Source organism: Desmodus rotundus, chromosome 3 (assembly GCF_022682495.2).
Source record: "Desmodus rotundus isolate HL8 chromosome 3, HLdesRot8A.1, whole genome shotgun sequence".
In the NCBI taxonomy this organism is placed as follows: domain Eukaryota; kingdom Metazoa; phylum Chordata; class Mammalia; order Chiroptera; family Phyllostomidae; genus Desmodus; species Desmodus rotundus.
The window spans coordinates 19,743,421-19,766,158 of NC_071389.1; the positions used below are offsets into that span (position 1 = coordinate 19,743,421).

At 50.5% G+C, this 22,738-nt stretch overlaps 1 protein-coding gene across 2 annotated transcripts; it reads right to left on the reverse strand.

Annotated features, from left to right (window-relative positions):
* Window positions 1–261: 261 nt before the first annotated feature.
* Window positions 262–21,751, reverse strand: SPOCD1 (SPOC domain containing 1). 2 transcript variants are annotated; one of them, XM_045190378.2, is made up of 15 exons: window positions 21,588–21,751; window positions 19,581–20,963; window positions 10,061–10,237; window positions 9,620–9,661; window positions 9,404–9,464; window positions 9,002–9,092; window positions 8,081–8,240; window positions 7,850–7,966; window positions 6,153–6,278; window positions 3,602–3,755; window positions 3,270–3,420; window positions 2,847–2,982; window positions 2,219–2,308; window positions 1,748–1,934; window positions 262–1,005 (listed from the first exon to the last, which is right to left on the reverse strand). In XM_045190378.2, exons 2-15 carry the CDS (start codon window positions 20,922–20,924, stop codon window positions 377–379), a joined length of 3,465 nt encoding a protein of 1,154 aa, XP_045046313.2. In that variant the 5' UTR covers window positions 20,925–20,963; window positions 21,588–21,751; the 3' UTR covers window positions 262–376. The 2 variants fall into 2 exon arrangements, with proteins under 2 accessions (XP_045046313.2, XP_045046314.2); XM_045190379.2 differs by lacking the exons at window positions 19,581–20,963; window positions 21,588–21,751 and adding an exon at window positions 18,676–18,715.
* Window positions 21,752–22,738: the final 987 nt, after the last annotated feature.

Here is a 22,738-nt window from a genome sequence, read left to right on the forward strand (position 1 = left end):
CCACCGTGGCAACAGCTGTGACCTGGCGCAAAGTGACAGTTAGGAACCTCAGACAAGCAACTGGCAAGGTTGCCCCCTCCATCTGAGCACTTTGGCTTTGCTACTACACCTGTGCACAAAACACCTTACAGATACCCCACCCCAACCCACACCTGGCCAGGCCCAAGGGCTCTCCGGTCCAGCCAGCAGATGCATGCAGTCTCAACTTTGTCAAAATCTTTATTGAACCAACAATCAACGCTAAACAGCTTGCAGGTCAGGAAACAAAAGGGGAGGTGGACTGAGCTGGCCCTCCCTTCCTCTGCCCCTGCCTCTCCCTGGAAGAGCTCAGCACTGGTGAGGGAATCAAAACCTCTCTTCTGGGGGGTAATGAGGGTCACGTTTCTTTAGGGAGGGAACATTCAGAGCCAGCTCCATCTGTAGGTCTCAAAGAGGAGTCAGGGGCTGGGCCAGGGGGCTGGTCAAAGAGGCCAAGCATTGCATGGGACCGGGGAAGAAGCTCCTGGCCTGAGAATCTCAGGGAGGCTTGGAGCTGGTGGCTCATAGTCACCAGGCATTCAAGATGCTGGAGCAGGGCTTGCTGGGGACAGGAAGCCCTGTGGAGGTGCTGGCTATGACCAGCTGGTGCTGCTAAATAGGGGTGCCAGGACTGGCACCAGCCTGGTCTTGTGGGCCCCTGGCCTTGCCCAGGACTCTGCCAGGTGTCAGACTCTTCCCACAGTCTCCCCCTGCCTCTAGAGGGCCTCTGCCAAGCACAAAGTCCCCTTGGAGCCAGGCTGCCTTTGCCCTGGCTTTGCTGAAGGGTGCCCCCTGGGGGAGGGGACCCCTTCCGAGCAACATCTGGCCTCTTGTCCTTCTGCTGGTAGCATCTCATCTCCACTTTTTTGTTGAAGGAGACCGTCTTGTGAACTTTCCCCAGCAAGGGGCTGAACTCTGCTGTGTCTGGAAGCCCTGCCTTGGGGAACAGCACGGCCAGCAGCAGGCTTGAGTGAGTGGTTTCCAGTCCTGGAGAAAGAGGAGAGGAGAAACCAAAGGCCCGGTGGGAAAGAATGCATAGCCCCACAGAAGCTGCATTCTGGCTGTGGCAGGAGGTCTGGAGGTTACACCCCAAGAAGAGCTTTCCAGCAGTGAGACAGCGGCCCATGAGATGCTGGGAAGAGCAAGTGGAAGGGTGAACCTGTCTCAGAAGATTTGCTCTCCGTGTGGGAAAGGGTTCACCTGGTTGAAAGTAGGTATGGATGGTTTGACCCTACCTCAGTTTCTTCATCTGTGAAATGAAGAAACTAATAGCACCATTCTGCTAGGGTTATTCTGAGACTGAATGAATTACTATAAATAAACTTTTTTAAAAAAGATTTTATGTATTTATTTTTAGAGAGGAGAAGGGAGGGAGAAAGACAAGGAGGGAGACATCAATGTGTGGTTGCTCTACAGGGGACCCAGCCCGCAACCCAAGCATGTGCCCTGACTGGGAATCGAACCAGCGGCCCTTTGATTTGCAGGCCAGAACTCAACCACTGAGCCACACCAGCCAGGGATATAGATATGCTTTTAGAGCACTGTATGCCATGTGGTAAGCAATATACAACTATGGGCTACTGTTGTTACTGTTATCACAATTTCCTATCTCAGAAGTTCTCTTCTGAGACATGCCTGCCTTCAGAGAGACACTGTGACTGTGTCAACAATACCCCATCTGGTCACCAATGAGGGGAGGCAGAGTCTGGATGGGCATCGGGATACTCACCTGGGCCTCCAAGAGAGCGCAGTCTGGCGGGCAGGGGCTGGAAAGCGGGCAGGGGCAGCAGGACCACCATCACCTGTTCCACAGCTGCCAGGCCATGGCATTGCTTATTGTTGAGGTAGGAGTAGAGCAGGCGGCAGTTCTGGGTGTCCCGAGCCCCCTGCGGGCTCAGCCTGACCACACAGAAGTCCTGGAGTTACAGGAGAACGAGCAGCTTTAGGAGTAGTCATCCTTCACTCCTGCGAACACCCCTGCTGCTACCCAAAGCCCTCTGAGGAAGTGTGTCCCCATTTTCCAATGAAGGAAACAGAGGGACTTGCCCAGGGCCACACGGTGAGCCTGCAGTCCCAGTGAGAACTTGACCCGAACATCCTAATCCAGGCCTCTGCTCCAGAGGGGGAAAGAGAGGGAGCACGCACAGAGCTGGGGCTATGGTGCTAGCAGAAGAGGTGATGCCCAAGGGTAGGCGGTTACCTTGGCCTTGGCTGGGCAGATGCTGGCCAGAAGGTCCCAGATGGTGTTGGGAGGGATGCAGCCTGCTGAGCAGATCACCTGGGGCAGGGCCTGAGGGCAGGGAGCGTGACCAGTCAGCCCCCTCCAGATTCTCCTTCATGTAGGGCAGACTAAATATCAGCTACTTGAAGGCCACAGGCTGTGGCAGACGCCATGGGCAGGCAATCTATCAGGACCCCGAGTGGCTGCCCAGGAAGCCCCTCATTGCCCCTGGAGTCCTATTGTTGCAGCCAGTCTCCTACAACTTCTCAGAAGCCCCTCACTCCCTCCTCTAACCTCCCACTGTTGTCCCACCTTGTAGCTGATCATTAGTCACTTCACAAGTACTCCCCAAATCCCCTCTGGGCCAGGGAGGCATAGACCCCCCTCTTGGGTCCTTCCTGCTTTATGCCTTGGCTCCATTGCCCATGTGCATCTCTGCAGGAATGGGGCTGGAATCTCAGTTGTCCCCATGTGTGGTGCAGAGCCAGACACAGAGAATCTTAGAACGAGTAAGAGAATTATTAATGAATTACAAATGAGTGAATGAATGAGGGTGTGAGGAGCTGACTGGGCTGGTCAGTGTGTGAGACGAATAGGGCAGTAGTACCGTGATGAGCTGACAGCTGAGTCCTGAGACCAGCTGGGCCTTGACCCGGAACTGCTTGATGGAGAACATGTGCAGAGCCCCCTCCCAGGGAGGCTGGCTGGACAGGGCCTTTGTAAGCCCGGCAGACATCTGGAGCCTAGAGGGAGGGACAGAGAGACAGGGCCAGGTGGAGCAGGTCATCAGGGCCTGCCCCAGCATCTCCTTCCTTTTGAAAGGAGATCCTGCTCCTCACTGGGGGTCCAAGCATGGCCTTACACAGGGGGAAACCAGTAAGCCGGAATGATCAGACCCACTGCACAGACGTGGAAACTGCTACCCACAGAGGAGGTAAGATTCATCCAAGGCCCCCCAGAAAGAAAAGCCCATGCTGTGTCTGCTGCCCCAGCGACGGCCTCCTCCGCCTCGCTGCCCCCAGCGCCACACCTGTCCTGGGGCTCCATGGAAGGTTTCTCCCCGAGCTGGGGCATCTCTGAAGAGGACACAGAGGCTGGGCTTGGGGCTGTCTGTAAGACATTGTCCTCCACCCTTCTGTTGGCCTTGGAGAAGCCTGGTAGTTCACATAAGGACTTCCAGTCTGCAAACAGCAGAGGCAGGAGCTGAAACGGGGGTAGGCAGCTAGGCTGAAGCCAGCCCAGGACTTTGCCCACCCTGCCACCTTCTTCCCAGGCCACGCATCCCTGTTACTGTAAACCTCACACTCGGCTCCAGCCTGCCCTCCCTGCCCCCACCCCGACCCTCCCTGTGTCTCCTACAACCCTTGCAGAGGTGGCAGCTGAGGTCTAAGAAGTGGTGCCCATGCTGCTCTGCGCGGTTTTCCTGCCAATCCGTGGGGCCCTCCTGCCGCTCCGTGGGGCCCTTCGACGTGGCAGGCAGGGCCAGTGGGCTGCGCTCATCGGACACCATGGGTTCCTGAGAGGTACAAGGAGGAGAGGGGGTGGAATGGAAAGGAAGCATGGGAGTCAGGACCCCTCCACGAGCGGAAAGCCTCAGGAACGTAGTTTCATTTTTCCAAATAGTACATTCTTTTATTACAAAAGTACTGTGAACTTGTTAAAGAAAATTTGGAAAACACAGAAAATTCAAAAATTAAAAAAAAAATCACCCCTTGTCCTCAGAGACAACCGTTGATGTTCTAGGTATTCCTTTATAATAGTTTTTGATGCACAGGTTCTAGGGATCCTTTTAGTAAAATAGCTAGGGTCGAATATTCAAGCTAACAGGCACACACATCAGAGGCGCTGTGGGTTCGGTTCCAGACCACCACAATTGCAATTCAGGGAGTCAGAACAACTTTCTGGCTTCCCAGTGCATGCAAAAGTTATGTTTACACTATTCTATAGTCTGTTCATTGTTCAATAGCTTCATGTATGAATGAATGTACATACCTTAATTAAAAATACTTTATCGTGGTGAAACACACAATACAATATACAGATGATACATTATAGAATCATACACCTGACACCTACATAATTTTATTAACCAATGTCACCCCAATAAATTCAATAATTTTTTTTTTAAAAATAGAGCAAAGTACGAAATACAGGAAGACAATATGCTCATGTACCTCAGTGTCCCCAAAATAAATGTTAGGTTCCCCCAAATAAAACAAGAATACTCTTTTGTTAAAAATCCTAGCCATCATCTGAGCCCATTGGAAAAATTGTGCCAATAGGCTCTCCTGACACAGGGCGCCCACAAACCTTCAATTTGCAGATAAATGAATAAAGCGAGCGGCGTTTGCAGAGCACAGTCAAGCAGGCACGACAGAAAAAGGTGCGCCTGCCTTCTCACTTTGTCCGGGAGTTACAGCAGAGGCATCTGCCCCGCCCCTCAGTCCCTGTAGCTATCACACTGACGGGGTGGTGGCAGTGTGCACGCACCACCTTGGTGGCGAGAGGACTGGCTCATTCCTAGGTTTTCACTACTACCAACAGCAGCGAGGACATCCTCATGCAGAAAGGGTCTTCCTAAACTTCCAATTATTTCCTAAGGACAAGTTCTCAGAAGCAGATGACAGAATCAGGGAGAATGAATATTTGTAAGACTCCTGATGCCCATTGCCAAATCACCTTTCTTCCTCTTAAGAGAAACAGCTTCGAACACAAGCATTGCTTTAGGAAGACTCAAGGAGGTCTTTAAAACTCTACTCTGGCCCCTATAAACCACCTCCAGAGTAGAGCCGAGGCTCAGACTCTGGAGTCAGACTTCGGGCTTCAAACCTCAGCTGCCCCTCTGCTAACCAGCTGACCTCGGGCAAATGGCTTCAGGTTCCTCACCAGGAAACTGGCATTGCCCACCTCCTAGGTCATTGCGAGATTTGAGTGAGGCATTGTTTGTAAAGGCACACAGAGTAGGTGTTTCAATAAGGAGTAAAGACCATTGTGTGTTATCTTCCTTCTCCTACTCTGCCACCCCCTTGCTCTTCCTCTGTTCTCTCCAGGTCTTCCGAGCTCCTCCCCCTCCGCTTACACTCATCTAACCCCTGAGGGCTCCTCTCTGCACAGGCAGCAGCTCTGTTGGCCTGGCTATGGGTTGGGAGGAGCAGGGATTTCTGTCTGTCATGTTCACCGCTGTTTCCCCAGTGAGCATGACTCAAGGGGCCTTCCCTGCACTCCCCTCCTAGGCACACGGCTACCACTGCAGTGGACATCTGACCCGTGGAACACCCAACAAAAGCCAGAGCCGCCTTCTGAGAGTGACCAAAGGGAGCCACAGGGGAGTTCTGACAGCTGCAGGGCCTGAGCTGATGGGCTCATTGACTGGAAGGCTGCTGGGCCACCCTGTCAGGCCATGTTCAAGATGGAGGGGCCAAGGAGGAGGAAGGAGCAGGGCGGACCTGCGGACGGGGCAGATCCCCAGCGATAAGAGGATACTCTGCACCAACTGCCCTGCCGTCTGGTGGTTCCCTGCCTGGAGCACCCCTAAGTCCTTCTGTTGAACGGAGCAGGTCTCAGTTTCTTACATGCACAAAGACACCACCTCAAACAATGTGGCCTTCCCGCAAACCGAAGATCTGCGATCTGGGGAGAACTGCGGTTCTAGCACCACTAACATGGGGTCCCTTGGGGTTAGGCCCAAAGGAGGGGGACCGGCATTGAGAAGGAGCTGCCAGGCCCTGGGCTAGCAGCTGTCTTGCCCCAGGCTCATTTGGACCCTGCATGTTAGGTCATTACCCAGCTTTTCAGTGAAGACTGTGCACCGCAAAGCAGTCAGATGAGTTGTCCAGGACAACAGGCTGGTGAAGTAAGGAGTGGGCTCCCCGGGCACGGACCCTGCCCAGCACCAGGTCAGGGCCCCGCTCACCACCAGATCCTCCAGGGTTAGCACTTGATCTGTGTCCCGCAGAATCTCGACTTCACCCTTGTGGGTCAGTTTGGAGGTCGGGAGGCTGCGGGACTCCTTCTGTTGCTGCTCAATGATCTCCAGGCCCTGGGAGGGGGGAGCAGCCCAAGCTCAGCCAGTTTCAGGGGTCTCTGGCCACCAAGAACCCAAGTGCCCACTGCCCTCCATTGAGGCCTCTCTCCTGTGGTCCTCTTCCATGTCAGCCCTTTCCCTTCCCCCACACTTCTGCTTCTGCCATTCCCTTCACCTGCAGAGCCCTCTACCCTCAGCCCTAACTCTCTGTAGTCCACCCATTCACCCTCCAACATAAGCTCTGCCTCCTCCAGGAAGCCTCCTTGAACTTCGCTTTTACCCACAAGTCAATTCTGCTTCTGACTGCACCCCACCCTCCCTCCTGGGAAGAGTGCAGGGTCTGGAGTGCCAGCTGGGTCATTAATAAGACCCACAAGGTAGAGTGGCCTTGGGGAGGTGCGTCACTACTCTAAGCCTCAGCTGATCTGTTCTCTAGGAATCAAATTGAGAGCATTATATTAAACAGCAAATGTTGAGTGCTTAGCCTCTATGAGCTCGGCTCATAGTAAAGGCTATTTGTGATTCTTATTCTTGATCAATGCCATCCTATCTGAAATGTTCCCTGAAAGCCCGTCTCTCCCTTTGTAACCACCCCTGGAGGACAGAGGTCCTACCCTCCCTGGCAGTGCTGGCTTCATGGGCATGGGCGCTGGCGCAGCTGCACAGGGCTCTGTTTAGAAGGGCCCCGTGCTTCATGCTGCTGTCACCTTGAAATTCTTAACAGTTGTCAGACAAAGTGCCCCGCATTTTCATTTAGCACTGACCCCACAAACTATGCAGCTGCTCCTGCTCCCTGGTCCCCCACAGTGCCTGAATAAAAGTTCAACCTATAGTGGGCAGATTCACCTAATGGATTCCAGTAATTAATTCTAATCAGTGTCTACCAGTGTCTACCAGAACAGGAGCCTTAGCACCCGCTCTATCCTACTGCCCCCGCCCCCTAGGTCAGCCCTTCCCTCTCTCAATGGGCCACAAAAACCACTATGCAAACACCCCAAAGCCAACTTAGTGCCCACACCATCCCTGCCTCTGAACAGTTCCCAAGTGGTGGGGGGGAGCATGAACACAGGGTATATGAGGGGGTCACTGTGAAATGTGGGGGTGGTGGGGTCCCTCACCCAGCCTGAGGCACCAGGAAGACTTCCAGCCTTTCTGGGGCTTCTGAGGCTGGAATGGGAACAGGCACCCCGGGGGTCTATTCCCCATGGATGGCAGATGGCAGTCACAGACTTCAGAGTCTGGTCCATCACCCCCAGCCGCCCTCGAAGCCCAGCTCCAAAGAAAAGCAAGTGGAAGACAACACCTCTTGGGACCGTCACTTCTCTACCAAGCTCTCCATCCCCATTCCCTCTCATTTCGGCCTCTTTTCCTAATTTGTTTGGTGGAGTCTCTCTGACTCTCTCGCTATCTGCTGCTCTTTCTTTTCATCTCCTTACTTTTCCATTTGTCTCTGTCTGTGCTCCCCATGTCTCCCACCTTCCTCCTCCCTCTGCTCTGTCTCCCTTCCTGCTCCATACTCGGGTCTCCCCTCCCCCACCCGCTTCCCCCATGTCCCGTCACCTGTCCTGACTGACCCAACAGCTCACCCTTTTCTCCTCCTGGTCCCGCCAGAGAGCCAGCTCTTGGGGGGCCAGCTGAAATGAGTTCATTCGCACCAGGCCCTGGGGAGTGACCTCTCCACGAACCACTTTGAGAAACAGGTCCTGCAGGGGCAGGGGCAGGGACTGCACCACACCACTCTGCGAGCCCCCACCCCAACATCCTGCCAGGACTCCGTGCCTCTGAGAGGGGCCTGGCCAGCCGAAAGCCCCGCTCACATGGTTCCTGGGGTCACGGAGGTTGAACAGCAGGCTGCGGTACTTGTTCTTGTAGTGGCAGTTGGTGGCTCGTGTCAGGTCGAAGAGGGCTACCTCGATGCCAGCAGCGATGCCCTCCACCACCTCCCCACTCAGCACCAGGTCCGGGACCTGCCGAAGGCTGCAGGCGACAAGGACAGGGCCATGACTCTGCACTGCGAGGCTAGCCAGGCACTCAGCCCAGGAGGGACAGAGATGGGTGGGAAGCAGGGTCCGGGCATGTTCCTACATGAACCCAATTATTCTCACCCCAAGTCTGTGAGGAGAAAGTATTAGCGTTCTCCATTTACAGAAGGGGTAACTGAGACTCAGAGATTACTGGCTTGCTCGAGGCCACGTGGCTAGTGGCAAAGCAAGATCTGACTGCTCAGCTCACGCTCCATCCCTGGCCAGTAGAAGTGAGAAGTGTATAAGGGGTGGAAGCCTAGGGGAGGGTAAGGCATTAGCCAAGGCGGAGGTCGGAGCCTTCGCCCTGACTGCAGCCTTGAATCTGACGTTGACTTGCTGGGTGGCTTTTGCAGTCCTGCCCTCTCTGGATGGTGGTCTCACCATTGGTAAATGACAGCTCTGGGCTCAGATCTCTGAGATGCTTCCACCATAGGGTCTCATTGTGTCTGAACACATTTGCTGTGAGTGACATCCGCGAGGACCTGAGCAGATGCTGAGAGCTGTGGAGGCTTAATGGGAAAGCATGACCTTGAAGCCAGAGAGGCCCAGGGTCACATTTCAGCTCTCTTCTCACTTTGTGCAAGCAAGTGACCTCACGGCCACAAAGTGAGCTAGTCACACACAGAAGCCCGTATAATATGGTGCAGCCCAGGGAGGGGATGGTAGCCCGTCAGGATGTCGGGGATGTCAGGGAAGTGGGGAACAAGGCCTTACCGACTCCACAGCACGTTCTGCAGGACACGGACCACAGTGTCCCGTGTCCCAATATCCAGGGGTAGCTTCTCCTTTTGGACTGGGAGCTGAACTGTGGGGAAAAGGGTCACAGATCCAGGGGATGCTCAGGGGCAACGAAAGGGAGACTCCATGCTGAGGGATTTAGGCAGGCAGAGGAGGAGGCCCACTCTCAGAGACCTAGCCCCACTATCTGTCTGAGAGCCGAGCCAAGGCAGCCAGCAGCCCCTGCCTCTTTGCAGGACTACAAGCTGATTGGAGGGGGGCGGGGAGGGGAGAAGACATATCCTGTCTTCCAGGGCCTGCTGGGCATGAGCCCCCTTCAGTCCCCACCAGTCCCTGGAAGACAGGCGAATGCTGAGGGCACACCCCACGGCCCCTCACCTGAGTCTTCTCCCCAGTCCTGTTCACTGGGCTCCTCCTCTTCAGCCTCCACTGGGCCGCACTGTGGGGGCAGGGCAAGGAACTGAGGCCATGTCTCTGGGTCCAGTCTGCCCGCCCCAGGGACACGGCTTTCCCCTAGCCACACCCCGATTCCCACATTCTCCCTGACCCATGTTCCAGAGGAGGAGGCCACATGACAGGGACAGAAGCACTCACCCCCGGACCCTCAGCATGAGCCTCCTGAAGAGGAAGCCCCACCTGCAAGAGAAAGAGTATGTGAAGGAGAAGTGAGGTCCCTGAGGATCAGGGAGCCACTCCCAGATGGTGGAAGGGGTCAGAGAGGACACCAGAGCCCCCTTCTGTCCCTCCTGAGGGAGGCCAGTAGAGGAACTTGGGATCACCAGGAACAAAAGTGGGCGACTGCTCCCTCTCCGAACACACTGGAGGCCCAGCCCCTCCCTCCCAGGAGAAAGAGCACGCAGACCCCCAGGCTGGCCAGCCACCTGGCGGTCTAACCCTCTGGCTGCTGCATTCTGTGTGACTGTAAGCAAGTGACAGCATCTCTCTGGGCTGCAATGGCATCTCTGTGGGTTGGGTGTGAAGGTGTCTCTCAATAGGATTAAGTGACATCACCTATGTAAAGAACCTGTTCTGTACCTGGCACCCCGTGGGGCCCTGGGCCCTGGGCCTTCCCTTCCTTCTGGGCCTTTGGGCAGGTGAGGCTGAGCTGACCTCCATCATGTTGTCCAGAGGCCCCAGCTTTGGAGGCTGCAGGCCCCCTGCCTGGTCGAGGTTGATGGCCCCCAGGAGGTAGATCACTGCTCCAGAATCAAACTGCAGGGGGAGAACAGCACTTCAAAACCGAGCAGTGTAAGCTGAGGCTCTTCCCTTCTGAGAGCTCTTACATCACTCCCCCACCCCAGACTGTTAGCTCCACAAGGACATGTCTCAGTCCCCGATATATTCCCAATGCCTACAAAAGCCTGGCACGTAGTAGGGCTCAATACATGCTTGCTATCTGGCCTGTGTCCCAAGAAGGGAGCCTGTCTTCACCCCAACCTCTCATCTTCCCCACTCACTCTCAGACACATTCAGAGGTAACTGGACCCTTCTCAGCCTCCTGACCAGAGACGCATCTCATCAGGTGCAGAGAGGGTATTTGGTCTTCTTTTTTTAAAATAATTCTTAATTGATTTTTAGAGAGAGGGGCGGGGGAGCAAAACACACACACATGGATTTGCTGTTCCCTGATCTGTGCATTCATCGCTTGCACATGCCCTGGCCAGGGGTCGAATCCAGAACCTTGGCATATCTGTACGATGCTCTACCCAAATGAGCTACTCGGCCGGGTGGTCTTGGTTTTTAATGAGCTGCAGAATCTATCCTGCTCTCCCTTTTGCCATGGTTGCCAGGAAGCTCAGTGGAAACTTTGAGCCTTGCAGTTGTACCTTTCCAAGATGAGTAGGGGGGGAGAGGTTATTGTAACGAGATTTCCCTTTCTCCTTCCCTTTGTCTTGCTTTCTTTAAGGTTTTATCCCATTTTAAGTATGTTTTGTTCCATTTACTTTATTACAAACTGTGAGGAATTGTTTTAAAAGCAAAAGGGGTTGGAAAGTGACGGTCAGGTTCCAGGGTGTGGGGAAGACTGGAAGTCCGAGACATGGCATCATGGGGGGTTAGGAGCACGAGGGTGCTCTGGCGCGGAGAAAGGCAGGGGGTTGGGATTGCCTGTTGTGGAGAACCACCCCGCCCCCGGACCTGGGAGAGGGAGGAAGAAGGGCATAATAAAAAGTAAAAACCTACGTAACACACATGCTTCACCCCACGGGGCATTTTCATTTCCTCCTTGGAGAGAAAGAGGTGCAGAGGTTAGAATGCAGAGGACCCAGCGACCCTCTGTAGGGAATTGATAAGGAGACACTCACACAGAGGTGGAAGATGTATGTTCAGTGTTCGTGGGGTTGGCATTTACAACCAAAATAAAATGAGTGAGATCTAATGTCCATCAAAGGGGCATGGTTAGTAAACTGACACACCATACTACGGATTCTGCGTGGCCATTAAAAAGAGTGAGTCGTAAAAACTACGATTCGTCAGGGACTTAGCAGGTGACCGGCCCGGAGCACATCACACATGATCTTAGGAAGGTCTCAGAACACTATGAGGTACGTACTATTTCTAACCCCATTTTACAGATGAGGAAACTGAGGCTCAGAGAGGGTCTGAAAAGTCCTGTCGCTACTAAGCAGCAGAGCTAGGAGTAGAACCTACTTCTGTCTGACTCCAAAGCCCAGAAGCTTAACTGCTGAGCTCTGCAGAAGCACCGGCTGATGTGGAAAAATGTCATGGTGTACTATTAGGACAAAAAGAGAAAGAATAGCTGACAGAATTTGTTGCATAAGCCCATTTATGTAAATATATATTTATAGATGCATAATAGAGGTTACCTCTGGGGAATGAAATTCCAGGGGGGGCTTTTGCTTTCCTCTTGCAGACACTTGGGTATTTGTGCTATTCAAAATGAGCACGTCTTTCGTTTATAATAGGAAACATATTTTTTAACTAAAAAACAAGTTCAGAACAATGTGTGTCGTGTGCTACCACTTGCATTAAAAAAAGAGAAAAAGAATTTTTAAATTTGTATTTGCTTGAATCTGCATAAAATATCTCTGGAAGTATCCACCAGAACCTAATAACCGAGGCTGCCAACAGGAAAGGGACTGGGAGCTGGGAAAGCGGCTTCTCACTTTTTTTTTTTTTTAAGCCATGGGAATGAATCAGTCTTCCAAAATAAAATAAATTGAGAAAGAGTGGGGGGAAAAGAAAATGGGACATCTGGGAAGGAAAGCAGGAAAGGCATTAAGAATAGCCCTTCACAATGTAAATCCCTGTGGCCAGCCTCTGTCTCGGGGGTCCGCAGAGTGGCATTACCAGGCCCCCCAAAACAGGCAGCAATCAAACCGGCAAAGACATTCAGGGGTGTCCAACCTTTCGGCGTCTCTGGGCCACACTGGAAGAAGAAGAGTTGTCTCGGGCCACACATTAAGTACATGAACACTAATGAAAACAGTAAGATCTCGTAATGTTTTAAGTAAATTTACGATTTTGTGTTGGGCCATATTCATAGCCATCCTGGGCTTCATGCAGCCTGCGGGCCTCAGGTTGGACACCCCTGCTAGACACTGGATTTCTCAGACCAGAATACAAAATACACTTATATCACATGTTTAACAAAATGAAAGGAGTCAAACATCTGGGCAAAAGACAAAAAATATATATTTTTAAAATGATCAAGCAGATTTGGTTAAGAACCAAACACCACTTCTGGGAATAAAAAATATGATGACAATAATTAAAATTAAAAACTCAATATATAGGCTTAATAGCACATTAAACACAGCTGAAATAAGTTAGCAAACTAGAGTAAAAAGGACTAATTAATCTAAAGTTCCAAGAGAGAGGAGAGAGAATGGGACAGAGGTAATATTTGAAGATATATGGCTAAGAATTTTCCTGAATTGATAAAAGACAACAACTCACAGATTCAAAAAGCTCAGTGGATTTCAAACAGGACAAGTAAAAGTAAACCTACACCTACACGAATCATAGTAAAACTGCTCAACACCAGTGATACGAGATCCTAAATGCATCAAGAGGAAAAATGACAGCTAACACTTGAATTGCACTGAAAATGTGCTACCACCGTTTTGCATGCTTTACATGTTGGTTCATTTTGAACCAACAACCCCTCACCACAACCCTATGAGCTAGGTACTGGTGTTATTACTGACCCCATTTTACAGAAGAGGAAACTGAAGCACAGAGAGGTTAATCAGCTTGCCCAGTGTCACACAGCTAGTAAACCAAAGCACCAGGATTGAAATCCAGGCAGTCTGATTCCAGAGATCACACCTTTAACCACTACTCTATAATGCCCCTTACCAGAGGCATTTTACCTACAAAAGAATGGCAATTAGACTAACAGCTCACTTCTCAACAGTAATACAGAAGGCAAAACACAGAATGGTATTTTCAATGTGCTTAAAGAAAATAACTGTTGAGGACTTCCGGCTAAGATGGAGGTGTAAGTAGATACACTATGCCTCACTGCACAACCAAAAGAAGGACAACAATAAATTTAAAAACAAAAAAACAACCACAACTGCCAGAAAATCGAACTGTATGGAAGTGTGACAACCAAGGAGTTAAACAAGAAACATTCATCAAGACTGGTAGGAGGGGCGGAGATGGACAGCCAGGGTGGAGAGGACTCTCGGCAGGGTGGCAGCTGGAGAACCAGGTGGGTGAGGCGGCGGCTGGTGGACTGGGCAGTCCCACATTCATGCGTGGAAAAACCAGGAGGAACAACTGGGGAGCAAGACAAACCGTGCAACCCAGGGTTCCAGCGTGGTGAAATAAAGCCTCAAACCTCTGGCTGTAAAAATCTGTGGGAGTTGCAGTTGCAGGAGAAACTCCCAGCCTCACAGGAGAGTTTGTTGGAGAAACCCACAGGGTCCTAGAATGTACACAAGCCCACTTATCTGGAAATCAGCACCAGAAGGGCCCAATTTGCTTGTGGGTAGCGGAGGAAGTGACTGAAAACTGGCAAAGAACGGAGCAAGTAGCATTGTTCCCTCTCGGCCCCTCCCCAACATACAGTGCCACAACGCAGTGATGTGGGTTGCCCCGCCCTGGCGAATACCTAAGGCTCTGCCCCTTAGAACGTAATAGGCATGCTGAGAAAAAAAATATGGTCCAAATGAAAGAACGGATCAAAGCTCCAAAATAGAACTAAGCGATAAAGAGATAGCCAAGCTATCAGATGCTGAGTTCAAAACATTGGTAGTCAGGATGCTCACAGAAATGGCTGAGTAGGCTCACAAAATAGAGGAAGAAGTGAAGGTTATGCAAGTGAAATAAAGCAAGATATACAAGGAACCAACAGTGAAGGGAAGGAAACTGGGACTCATATCAACAATTTGGAGCAGCAGGAAGAGATAAACATTCAACCAGAACAGAATGAAGAAACAAGAATTCAGAAACATGAGGAGAGGTTCAGGAACCTCCAGGACAACTTTAAACATTCCAACATCCGAATCACAGGGGTGGCAGAAGGAGAAGAGGAAGACCAAGAAATTGAAAACTTTCTTGAAAAATAACGGAGAACTTCCCCAATCTGGCAAAGGAAATAGACTTCCAGGAAGTCCAGGAAGCTCACAGTCCCAAAGAAGTTGGACCCAAGGAAGCACACACCAAGGTACATCATAATTATAGTACCCAAGATTAAAGATAAGGAGAGAATCTTAAAAGCAGCAAAAGAAAAGGAGACACTTACCTACAAAGGAGTTCCCATAAGACTATCCGCTGATTTCTCAAAAGAAACCTTGCAGGAAAGAAGGGGCTGGAAAGTAGTATTCGAAGTCATGAAAGGCAAGGACCTACATCCAAGATTACTCTGTCCAGCAAAGCTTTCATTTAGAATGGAAGGGCAGATAAAGTGCTTCCCAGATAAGGTCAAGTTAAAGGAGTTCATCATCACCAAGCCTTTATGATATGAAATGTTAAAGGGACTTATCTAAGAAAAAGAAGATGATTAAAAATATGAACAATAAGATGACAACAAACTCACAACTATCAACAACTGAACAACAACGACAAAAACCAAACTAAGGAAACAACTAGAACAGGAACAGAATCACAGAAATGGAGATCACATGGAGGGTTATCAGTGGGGAGAATGGGAGAAAAGGTACAAGGAATAAGAAGCATAAATGGTAGATACAAAATAGACAGGAGGAGGTTAAGAATACCATAGGAAATGGAGAAGCCAAAGAACTTATATGTACAACCCCTGGATGTGAACTAAGGGGGAAGGGAATCTTGGTGGGAGGGGGGAACATAGGGGAGGAAAAAAATGGGACAACTGTAATAGCATAATCAATAAAATATATTTTTTTAAAAAGAAGAAAATAACTATCAATTGTGGACCCAGAGAAAATCTCTTCTGAGAATGAGGATAAAAAAAAATATCATAGAGAAAACTGAGTTATTATTTTTCCTGATAATTTAATTTTTATCAGTAAACAAAATGTTAAAGGATGAACTGGAGGCAGAAGAAAGGAAAAATGATCCCAGATAGAAAAGCTGAGATGCAAGGAGGAATTCGGAGCAAAGAAAGTGATAAGTATGTTATTAAACCTAAAAAACATTGATTTATGATACTATAACAACTGTGTGTAATTTGTGGGATTAAAAAAATAATAATTTTGGGACCAACGAATCGATAACAACAGACATCGGTTCATGCTTGGAATTAAAGTATTCCAAGATCTTTATATCATTTCAGAGGAAGGTAAAGACAGTAACTACCTTTATACTTTAATAAGTTAGGTATTTGTGTTAAAATTTCTAAAATAACCACCAAAAGAATATAAGTGGGGTATTGAAAACTTCCAACCTACTAGTGGGATAAAAAAAGAATAAGAAAAAAATCAATCTAAAAGGAAGAAATAAAAGGAGGGAAAGTATAGAAAATGCAGGATATAGCAAAGCACAGAATAAGACAGTAGGATTAGAGTCAAATAAATCAGCAATTGGAACAAATGTAAGCGGACTAATCCTGGAGATAAATAAAAATAATTATCAGAGCTTTAACAAAGAAAATCCAGTTATAAGATATTCAAAAGACCCATTTCTAAAATACAACAATGCAAAAAGATAAGAGAGGAAAAAATGGAATCATACTCGAACAGGGAACTACCAACCAAAATACGGGTCTGTAGCTATATTAATATCAGATGAAACAGATTTGAAGGCAAAAAATAACTAGAAGCAAAGACCTTACTGCATAAGGCTCCAACCTGCCTCCTGCCTCTAGACTTTGCACATGCTCTGCTCTCCTCTTGGTACACACTTCCTACCTTGTCACCGGCTGAACACCTACTTCCTCTGCCCAGACCCAGCTCAGACAGCCCCCTCCTCTGACCTACCCTGCCTTAAAACCCTCCCACCCACCCCTCCCCAGGAAAGACTCAACTGCCCTCTGGGTCTCCAGGGTCTGCTGGCCTTCAGTCTGTGTATCAACTCTCTGGTGACTTGCCTCCCACTTCCTGCTTGTTGAACAAATTATAACAAAGTCCCATAAAAACCCAAACCCCTCAGCCAAGCCTTTGGCAGCTTGCTCAGAATGTGGACTCTTGAGCCTTACAGGCCTGGAGTCAAATCCTGGCTGCACCACTCACTTGCTGTGTGACCCTGAGTGAATCACTTACCTTCTCTGAACCCCAGTTTTCTTAACTGGCAAAGCGGGGGTATTAACACTGACTTTTAATGCTATGGTGAGGATTAAGCATAAGATGGTGACGTATGTAAAGTGCCTTGGATACAATAAGAACTCAATAAAAAGAGCTATTCTTAGGTCACCCATCTGTTGAAAAGACGCAGTCCTCCCTCACACACCTCCTGACACTCTGCAGCTACACACAGGACACCTGAGGCTGGGGACCTGGGTGGGGACAGAGGAGCTCTGTGCCTCCCTGGTTGTGAGGGGCAGAGCAGGGGGCTCGGGCAGAGCTGCCCTCCCCACGTCCCCTGCCGCCCACAGAACAGCTCCAGACCTCACTGGCCACTGCAGGGCTCCGGACAGAGAAGAAAATGGCATTCCAACCCACCTCCCCACACCCCTTCGAGAGTCTCCACTTCAAGCCAGAGAAATACAACACAACCAACCTCAGATACCAGATCCTAGCAGTTCTGGGACCCAGCTGACACCCCCATTTCAGAGGGGAGGAAGCTAGGAGTCAGAGAAGAGACATCTCTCATCTCAAGTTGCCCTGTGGTAAGAAACAGAGCCTGACCTTGAGTCCACCTGTCTGCCCCCTGGCACAGGCCAGGCTGCCTCCAAAAGGTGCTAGGGCCCTAAAAGGGGTTCCAGACCCGCTGGACACTAGGCCCACACCCCATCCTCAACCATCCACCCGTCCCTGTCATGCCCAGCCTCAATTCTCCTGCAGCTGGCACCAGTTGCCATGGCAACCAGTTATTTGGGATGCTGTGGGATGATGGGCTGTGCTGCAGAGTCAAGGATGGGGCCTGGAGGCGAGAGCAGCCGTGGGCCGCTTCCAGTCAAGGCAGCCGGGCCCCTGACTCCTCCACCTGGCTCGAACTAGCCCCTCAAACACTGTGGACTCAGGAACCCCAATTCTAGGCAGCTGGCCCAAATAACTAATGAGAGATGGGGTGAAGCCAGATGTGCAGCAATGTCCACCCCAGCATTACTTAGGGCAGGCAACAGTGTGTGTCGACAGCAGGCAAGTTTTTGAATATTTTTCTTGCACCAAGCACCTTGGTACGCGCCAAGCACGCGTCACCTCATGCTCCTCACCACCACCCTATGAGACAGGCCAGAAAGGTGAGGTCACTTGCCTGGGTCACTCAGGTAGCGGCGAAGCCAGGACCCAGTGCCAGTCTGTTGGCCCCCAGGCTTCGTGCTCTGACCCACACTGCAGAGGCAGGAAAGGAGAGAAGGAAGTCCCAGCCCATCCTCTAGTCCTGGCAGGGCCTGTGACAAACACGTCCCTAACTGCTGCGATGCAGGACGCAGGGATTCGCTGGAACAATACGTACCAACTTGGAAAAAGCTTCAAATACGACAGTGCATGCTAATTAAACAAAGTACAAGCCCCAGAACAATGAGGTGTAGTGTGAGCTTATTTATAGAGAAGAGGGCGCAATATGGAGGTGTTCACATATGTACAGAAGTTCACAGGAAGAAGACTGCTAACAGTGGTTATTTGCAGGTGGAAGGCAACGGGGCTCGGAGGCAGTCAAAGGGATTTCTTCATTCTGCACTAATAATTAATTGTGAAAAAATTGAAATACCAAAAAATCCCAAGTTATAAAATTTGGCACATGTGATCCCATTTCTAGGCAAAGAAAAGATAATATATGCATAGAAAAAAGGTGGCAAAAAGGACATACACCAAAATGCCAACAGGAAATAGCTCTGAATGTTGACATGATGGGGATTTTTATTTCTTCTTTATTTTCTGTGATGAACACACATTAGTTTCTTATTAAAAATTAATGGGTTTGAGGGATGCTTACAAAGACAGTGTAAACACATTCTAATGTCGTCATAGCACCAAATAGTGGTAAATCACACAGGCAGCTCACTGGTTCCTACGCCAGTTCTACCAACTCGTTGCTTGGCCTTGAACTAGTCATTTCACCTCTCTGAGCTTCAGTGCCACATCAGTAAAAGGGGTACCTACCAATGGCATCTACTTCATGGGGCTGCCAGCAAAGTTGAACATGAAGCACTTGGAACCTGGAAGGCAGGCTGGTAACAGCGGCAATCCTCCCCAGCAGGCTGCCCATGTTCACGCGCTGGCTCTGTCATTTACCAGATATGTGACTTGGGGCCTGTTACCTTACCTCCAAGCTTCACGAGAAGATTCAATGAAAAGCGCCCAGCATGCAAATGTGATAAAAATTCAACTATGTGAGAAGTACACACCAAAAAACAGGTAGTGCCATCTTCTGCCTTTGGTACATAAACACGTTAGCTATAATTATCAATAAAAGACAATTATAGTGCGTAAAAGAGCAACACAGGGAACTGGCTCCCTTGCTGTGTGTGAGCTTGGAGAAGTTTGTGAACTTCCCTGAGCCTCAGTTTCCCCATCTGGGAATACGGAGCCAATGCCCACCGTGTAGGGCTATTGTGGACACTAAAGCAAAAGCCAACGTAACATAAATGAAGTCGTTTACCTTGTGCCATATGCTGTGCTAGGTACATTATTTTGCACCGTCATCTCGTTTAATCCTCAGGGCAACCCCATTAGATTGGAACTAGTATTTCCTTTTTTACAGATGAGGAAACAGAGAGGTTAAAAAAATGTTCCAAGTTCACTCAGCGAGGAAGTGGACAGAGGCAAGATTTGAACCCAGGACTTATTAATTCCAAAAGATACTGACCCCTCACAAGATGGCAGCAAATGTAGTTTATTTTCTGTTTCCTGACTTGGTGGGCCTCAGTTTAGTGGTGTACGAAATGGGCATGAGGGATAACAGTCATTAAAAGTCTACCCAGCTTAGCTCTGTTAAATTCCACTGCCAAGCATGGCGTTGAGACTGGTCTGGCCCTTCCTATCCCAGCCTCTCAGGCTCAACTTACCAGTTTGGGGAAGCCTCGTGCGCAGGATGCTGCTGGCTGGTCCTGGCTGGAGTTGTCTGGGCTTCTGTCTGTGCCCTGGTCCTTGGCAGGGGGCAGTGGGCCCATGCCCAACATAACACACTTGGACATTCTCTGCCCTTTGAATGAGCCTGAGCGAGCCTTGCTGGCTGCAGACTCTGGGGAGCTGGCAGGGGTGTCAGTGGGAGCAGCGAGCCCTTGCCCCAGCCCTCCCCTGGATACTGGCTGAACCTTGACCTCCAGCTCCTCCCAGCTGGGTGAGGCAGCAGGGCCATCACCACCGCCAGCGCCCGCAACGACCCTCTCAGCTTCTTGCCACTCTGCGGAAGCCTTTCCAGACACTCCCAGGCACAGTGCAGGGCTCTGTGCAGGATCCTGGGCAGCTGGCCTGAGGCGCTCCCCTCTGTTGGGCAGTGGGAACGCCACAGGGTTGGAGGGGCTGCCTGGTGGGGCCCCGCCCCCTGCAGCAGGCAAACACCTGAACCTCTCAGTCCCTGAGGCACATCCCACGCAACTTCTGCCCAAATCTCCTGGCCCAGACCCCGTGTCCTTGGGAGAAAGAGGCCTGCAAAGGCCTTCCAATGACGCCAAGTCAGCACCTGGTGGGGGATCGCCCACACATTGGGGGTCGTCCCTACCAGGCCTCTGACCAAGCCACAAGAAGCCACCAACCCCCTCTCCACCCTCTGAGCAGGCCTTACGCTTCCAGCTTTTCTTTCTTGCCTGCACAGGGGCTGAGCCTAGTGAGGATGGCAGTTCCCTTTTGGGGGGTTCCTCTTTACTGAGGATGGGGCTTCTTCCATCGCACCCTGGAGAACTCCCTCCTTCTCTGACCTCTCTGGGCCTGGGACAGCTCATCTTCTCCATGCCTGCAGACCTCTCCCTGCCAACCAAAGCTCTCTCTGGGAGACCCACAGATATGCCACACAGATTCCTGGCCCAATCTTCATCTAAGGTGTTGTGTAGAGAAATCTGGAGCTTCTTGGTGGCCTGAGCCCTCCCCTGAGCAGGCACTGTGGGCAGCTGGATGCGGAGCTTAGGGCCAGGCACCGGATCCTGGCTCTGTCCTGCAGCTTGCAGACCAAGGACCACCAAGTGGGCACTGCCAGCCCAGGAGCTGGCACCTTGATGGATCTCTTCCCTGAGCACCCTCTCTCTTCTGCCAGCCCCAACTGAGGCCCCAGAGCTTTCCCCAGGCAGGTCTGGGGTCAGGCCTGACACGGAGTACACCTCTTCCATATCCTCCTGGGAAAGCCCACAGCTTCGTCGGGGACTCAGATCAGGGTCCTCTGTGCTGGAGCCCTCTGCAGCCTCTTCCTGAGACATGTCTGTCCCCCTACAGGGGCCAAAAGCAGAGTGTGGGCCCTGGGAGGAGACAGAGAATAGGCTTCATGGTGGAGGGTCTGACTCACCAGCCCACTCAGCACAGCAGGCCATGGGGAACGCGGGAGACAGCCTCCCTTCCAGGTGCCACCACTCCCAGACCCTGCCCACTCTTGAGACCTGGAGGCCACAGGGACCCAAGACAGCACCCACTGATGTGAGCACCCCAGCAGGGCCTGAGCCCCAGATGAGGAAGAAAAGGCCTGCCACCAAATAGGACTGAGCTGCAGCAACCTTGAGGCCTTCCCATCTCTGAGAGTTTACACTTTTGCTCAAGTGGGATGTGATATTAAGTTACCAGTTACTACTTCCTTTATGCATTATTGCATTTCACATGGGCAGTGAGGAAACAGATACAGAGACGTTTAGAGACTCGCCAAAGGACACGCAGACAGAAGGGAAGAGTCCTTATCCTCTCTCCAGCCGAAAGCCCAGCTCTAAATCACTCCTTACGGAGCAGACACCGAAGGGCGTTAATTCCTTTCACCTCCGGGTCCCGCACATCGGTCTCGTTCTGCTAGACACCACAGCCAGGTTCCCAGGCCTGACAAGGACAGTCCCCTACCGCTCCGGAAATCTGGCTCCCAACCGTCCAGTAGCTCTCACCTGGAGTTCCCCGGCTCCCCCTTCCAAGGGTCCAACCCGAGCTGGGAAGGGGCTGGAATCACGTGAGGAGGGGAGCCCTGAAGGATGGGGGCGTAGTTTCCGCTGATTCGCAAAGGCTTCCCCCAAGACGTGCTGATGTCTTGGCACCAGCAGAGGGCGCACTCCCTCCAGAGGACTTCCCGGAGGAGGTGCCTATCCCCCGGGCTCCTGAGCAGAGCTGGTGGGTGCCTGACGCCAGAGGTCCTACATCGAAGGGCCTGGAATGTGTCTGAGAGTTTAAACTTGATCCTAAGGTGATGGAGAGTTCCTGAAAGTGCCTGAACCCCTAGGGGAATGTCAGAATCAGATCTATATTTTCGCCTAATTATTTTAATTATCTCAAATATAAAAATAGAATTCATGTAGATAAAAATGTGCATCCAAGCCCAATAGAAAAGTTAGAAATAATTTTAAAATATCCTCTCACTTCCCAACTGGGGAGCAACCTTGCTTTTTTCTTTTGTTTCTTTTTTTTGTTTGTTTTTTTACTATGCGTTTTAGTTTTTCTTTATGTTACTTTCATAATTGGGAATAATGTACTCACACTCCATTACTTGATTTACTAACATTAACAGTATCTCTGATTCCCTGATGTGATGGTTTCATCAGCCATCCTTTTCCCTTTTCTCCTCCCCAATTTTTTTATATTCATACTTTTAGATTTCAATTGGTTACGATTATGACTTCGAATAATAGGCTTACATGTTTATTTGTTCTTTAGACTGTATCTTTTGATTCTTCTCTGTGTGAGATGAATAATTTCCCCTCCCCACGTTTGCCTGCCTCCATCCACTCAGTTGTTACTTTTGCTTTGTCGAGGTCTGTAGCGTGCACATTCTATTCTGTAAAGGTAATTTTTGCAGTTCTTTGCCTGTGGAATGATTCCTCACATTGAAAACCAGATGACATTTATAACATTGCTACTATGTGAGTATTTTCACTGCAGAATTCAGGATTTTATAGACCTCACTGAGAGGAAGATGGAATTTCCGGCACTGAAACCTGTGCCATGTGAGGTGAGGAGAAGCTTCCAGGTGATTGGAATACGACACTGCAGTCAGAATGAATAAGGTCGATCTCTGTATCAGTGTGCATGCATCTCAAAGACGTAC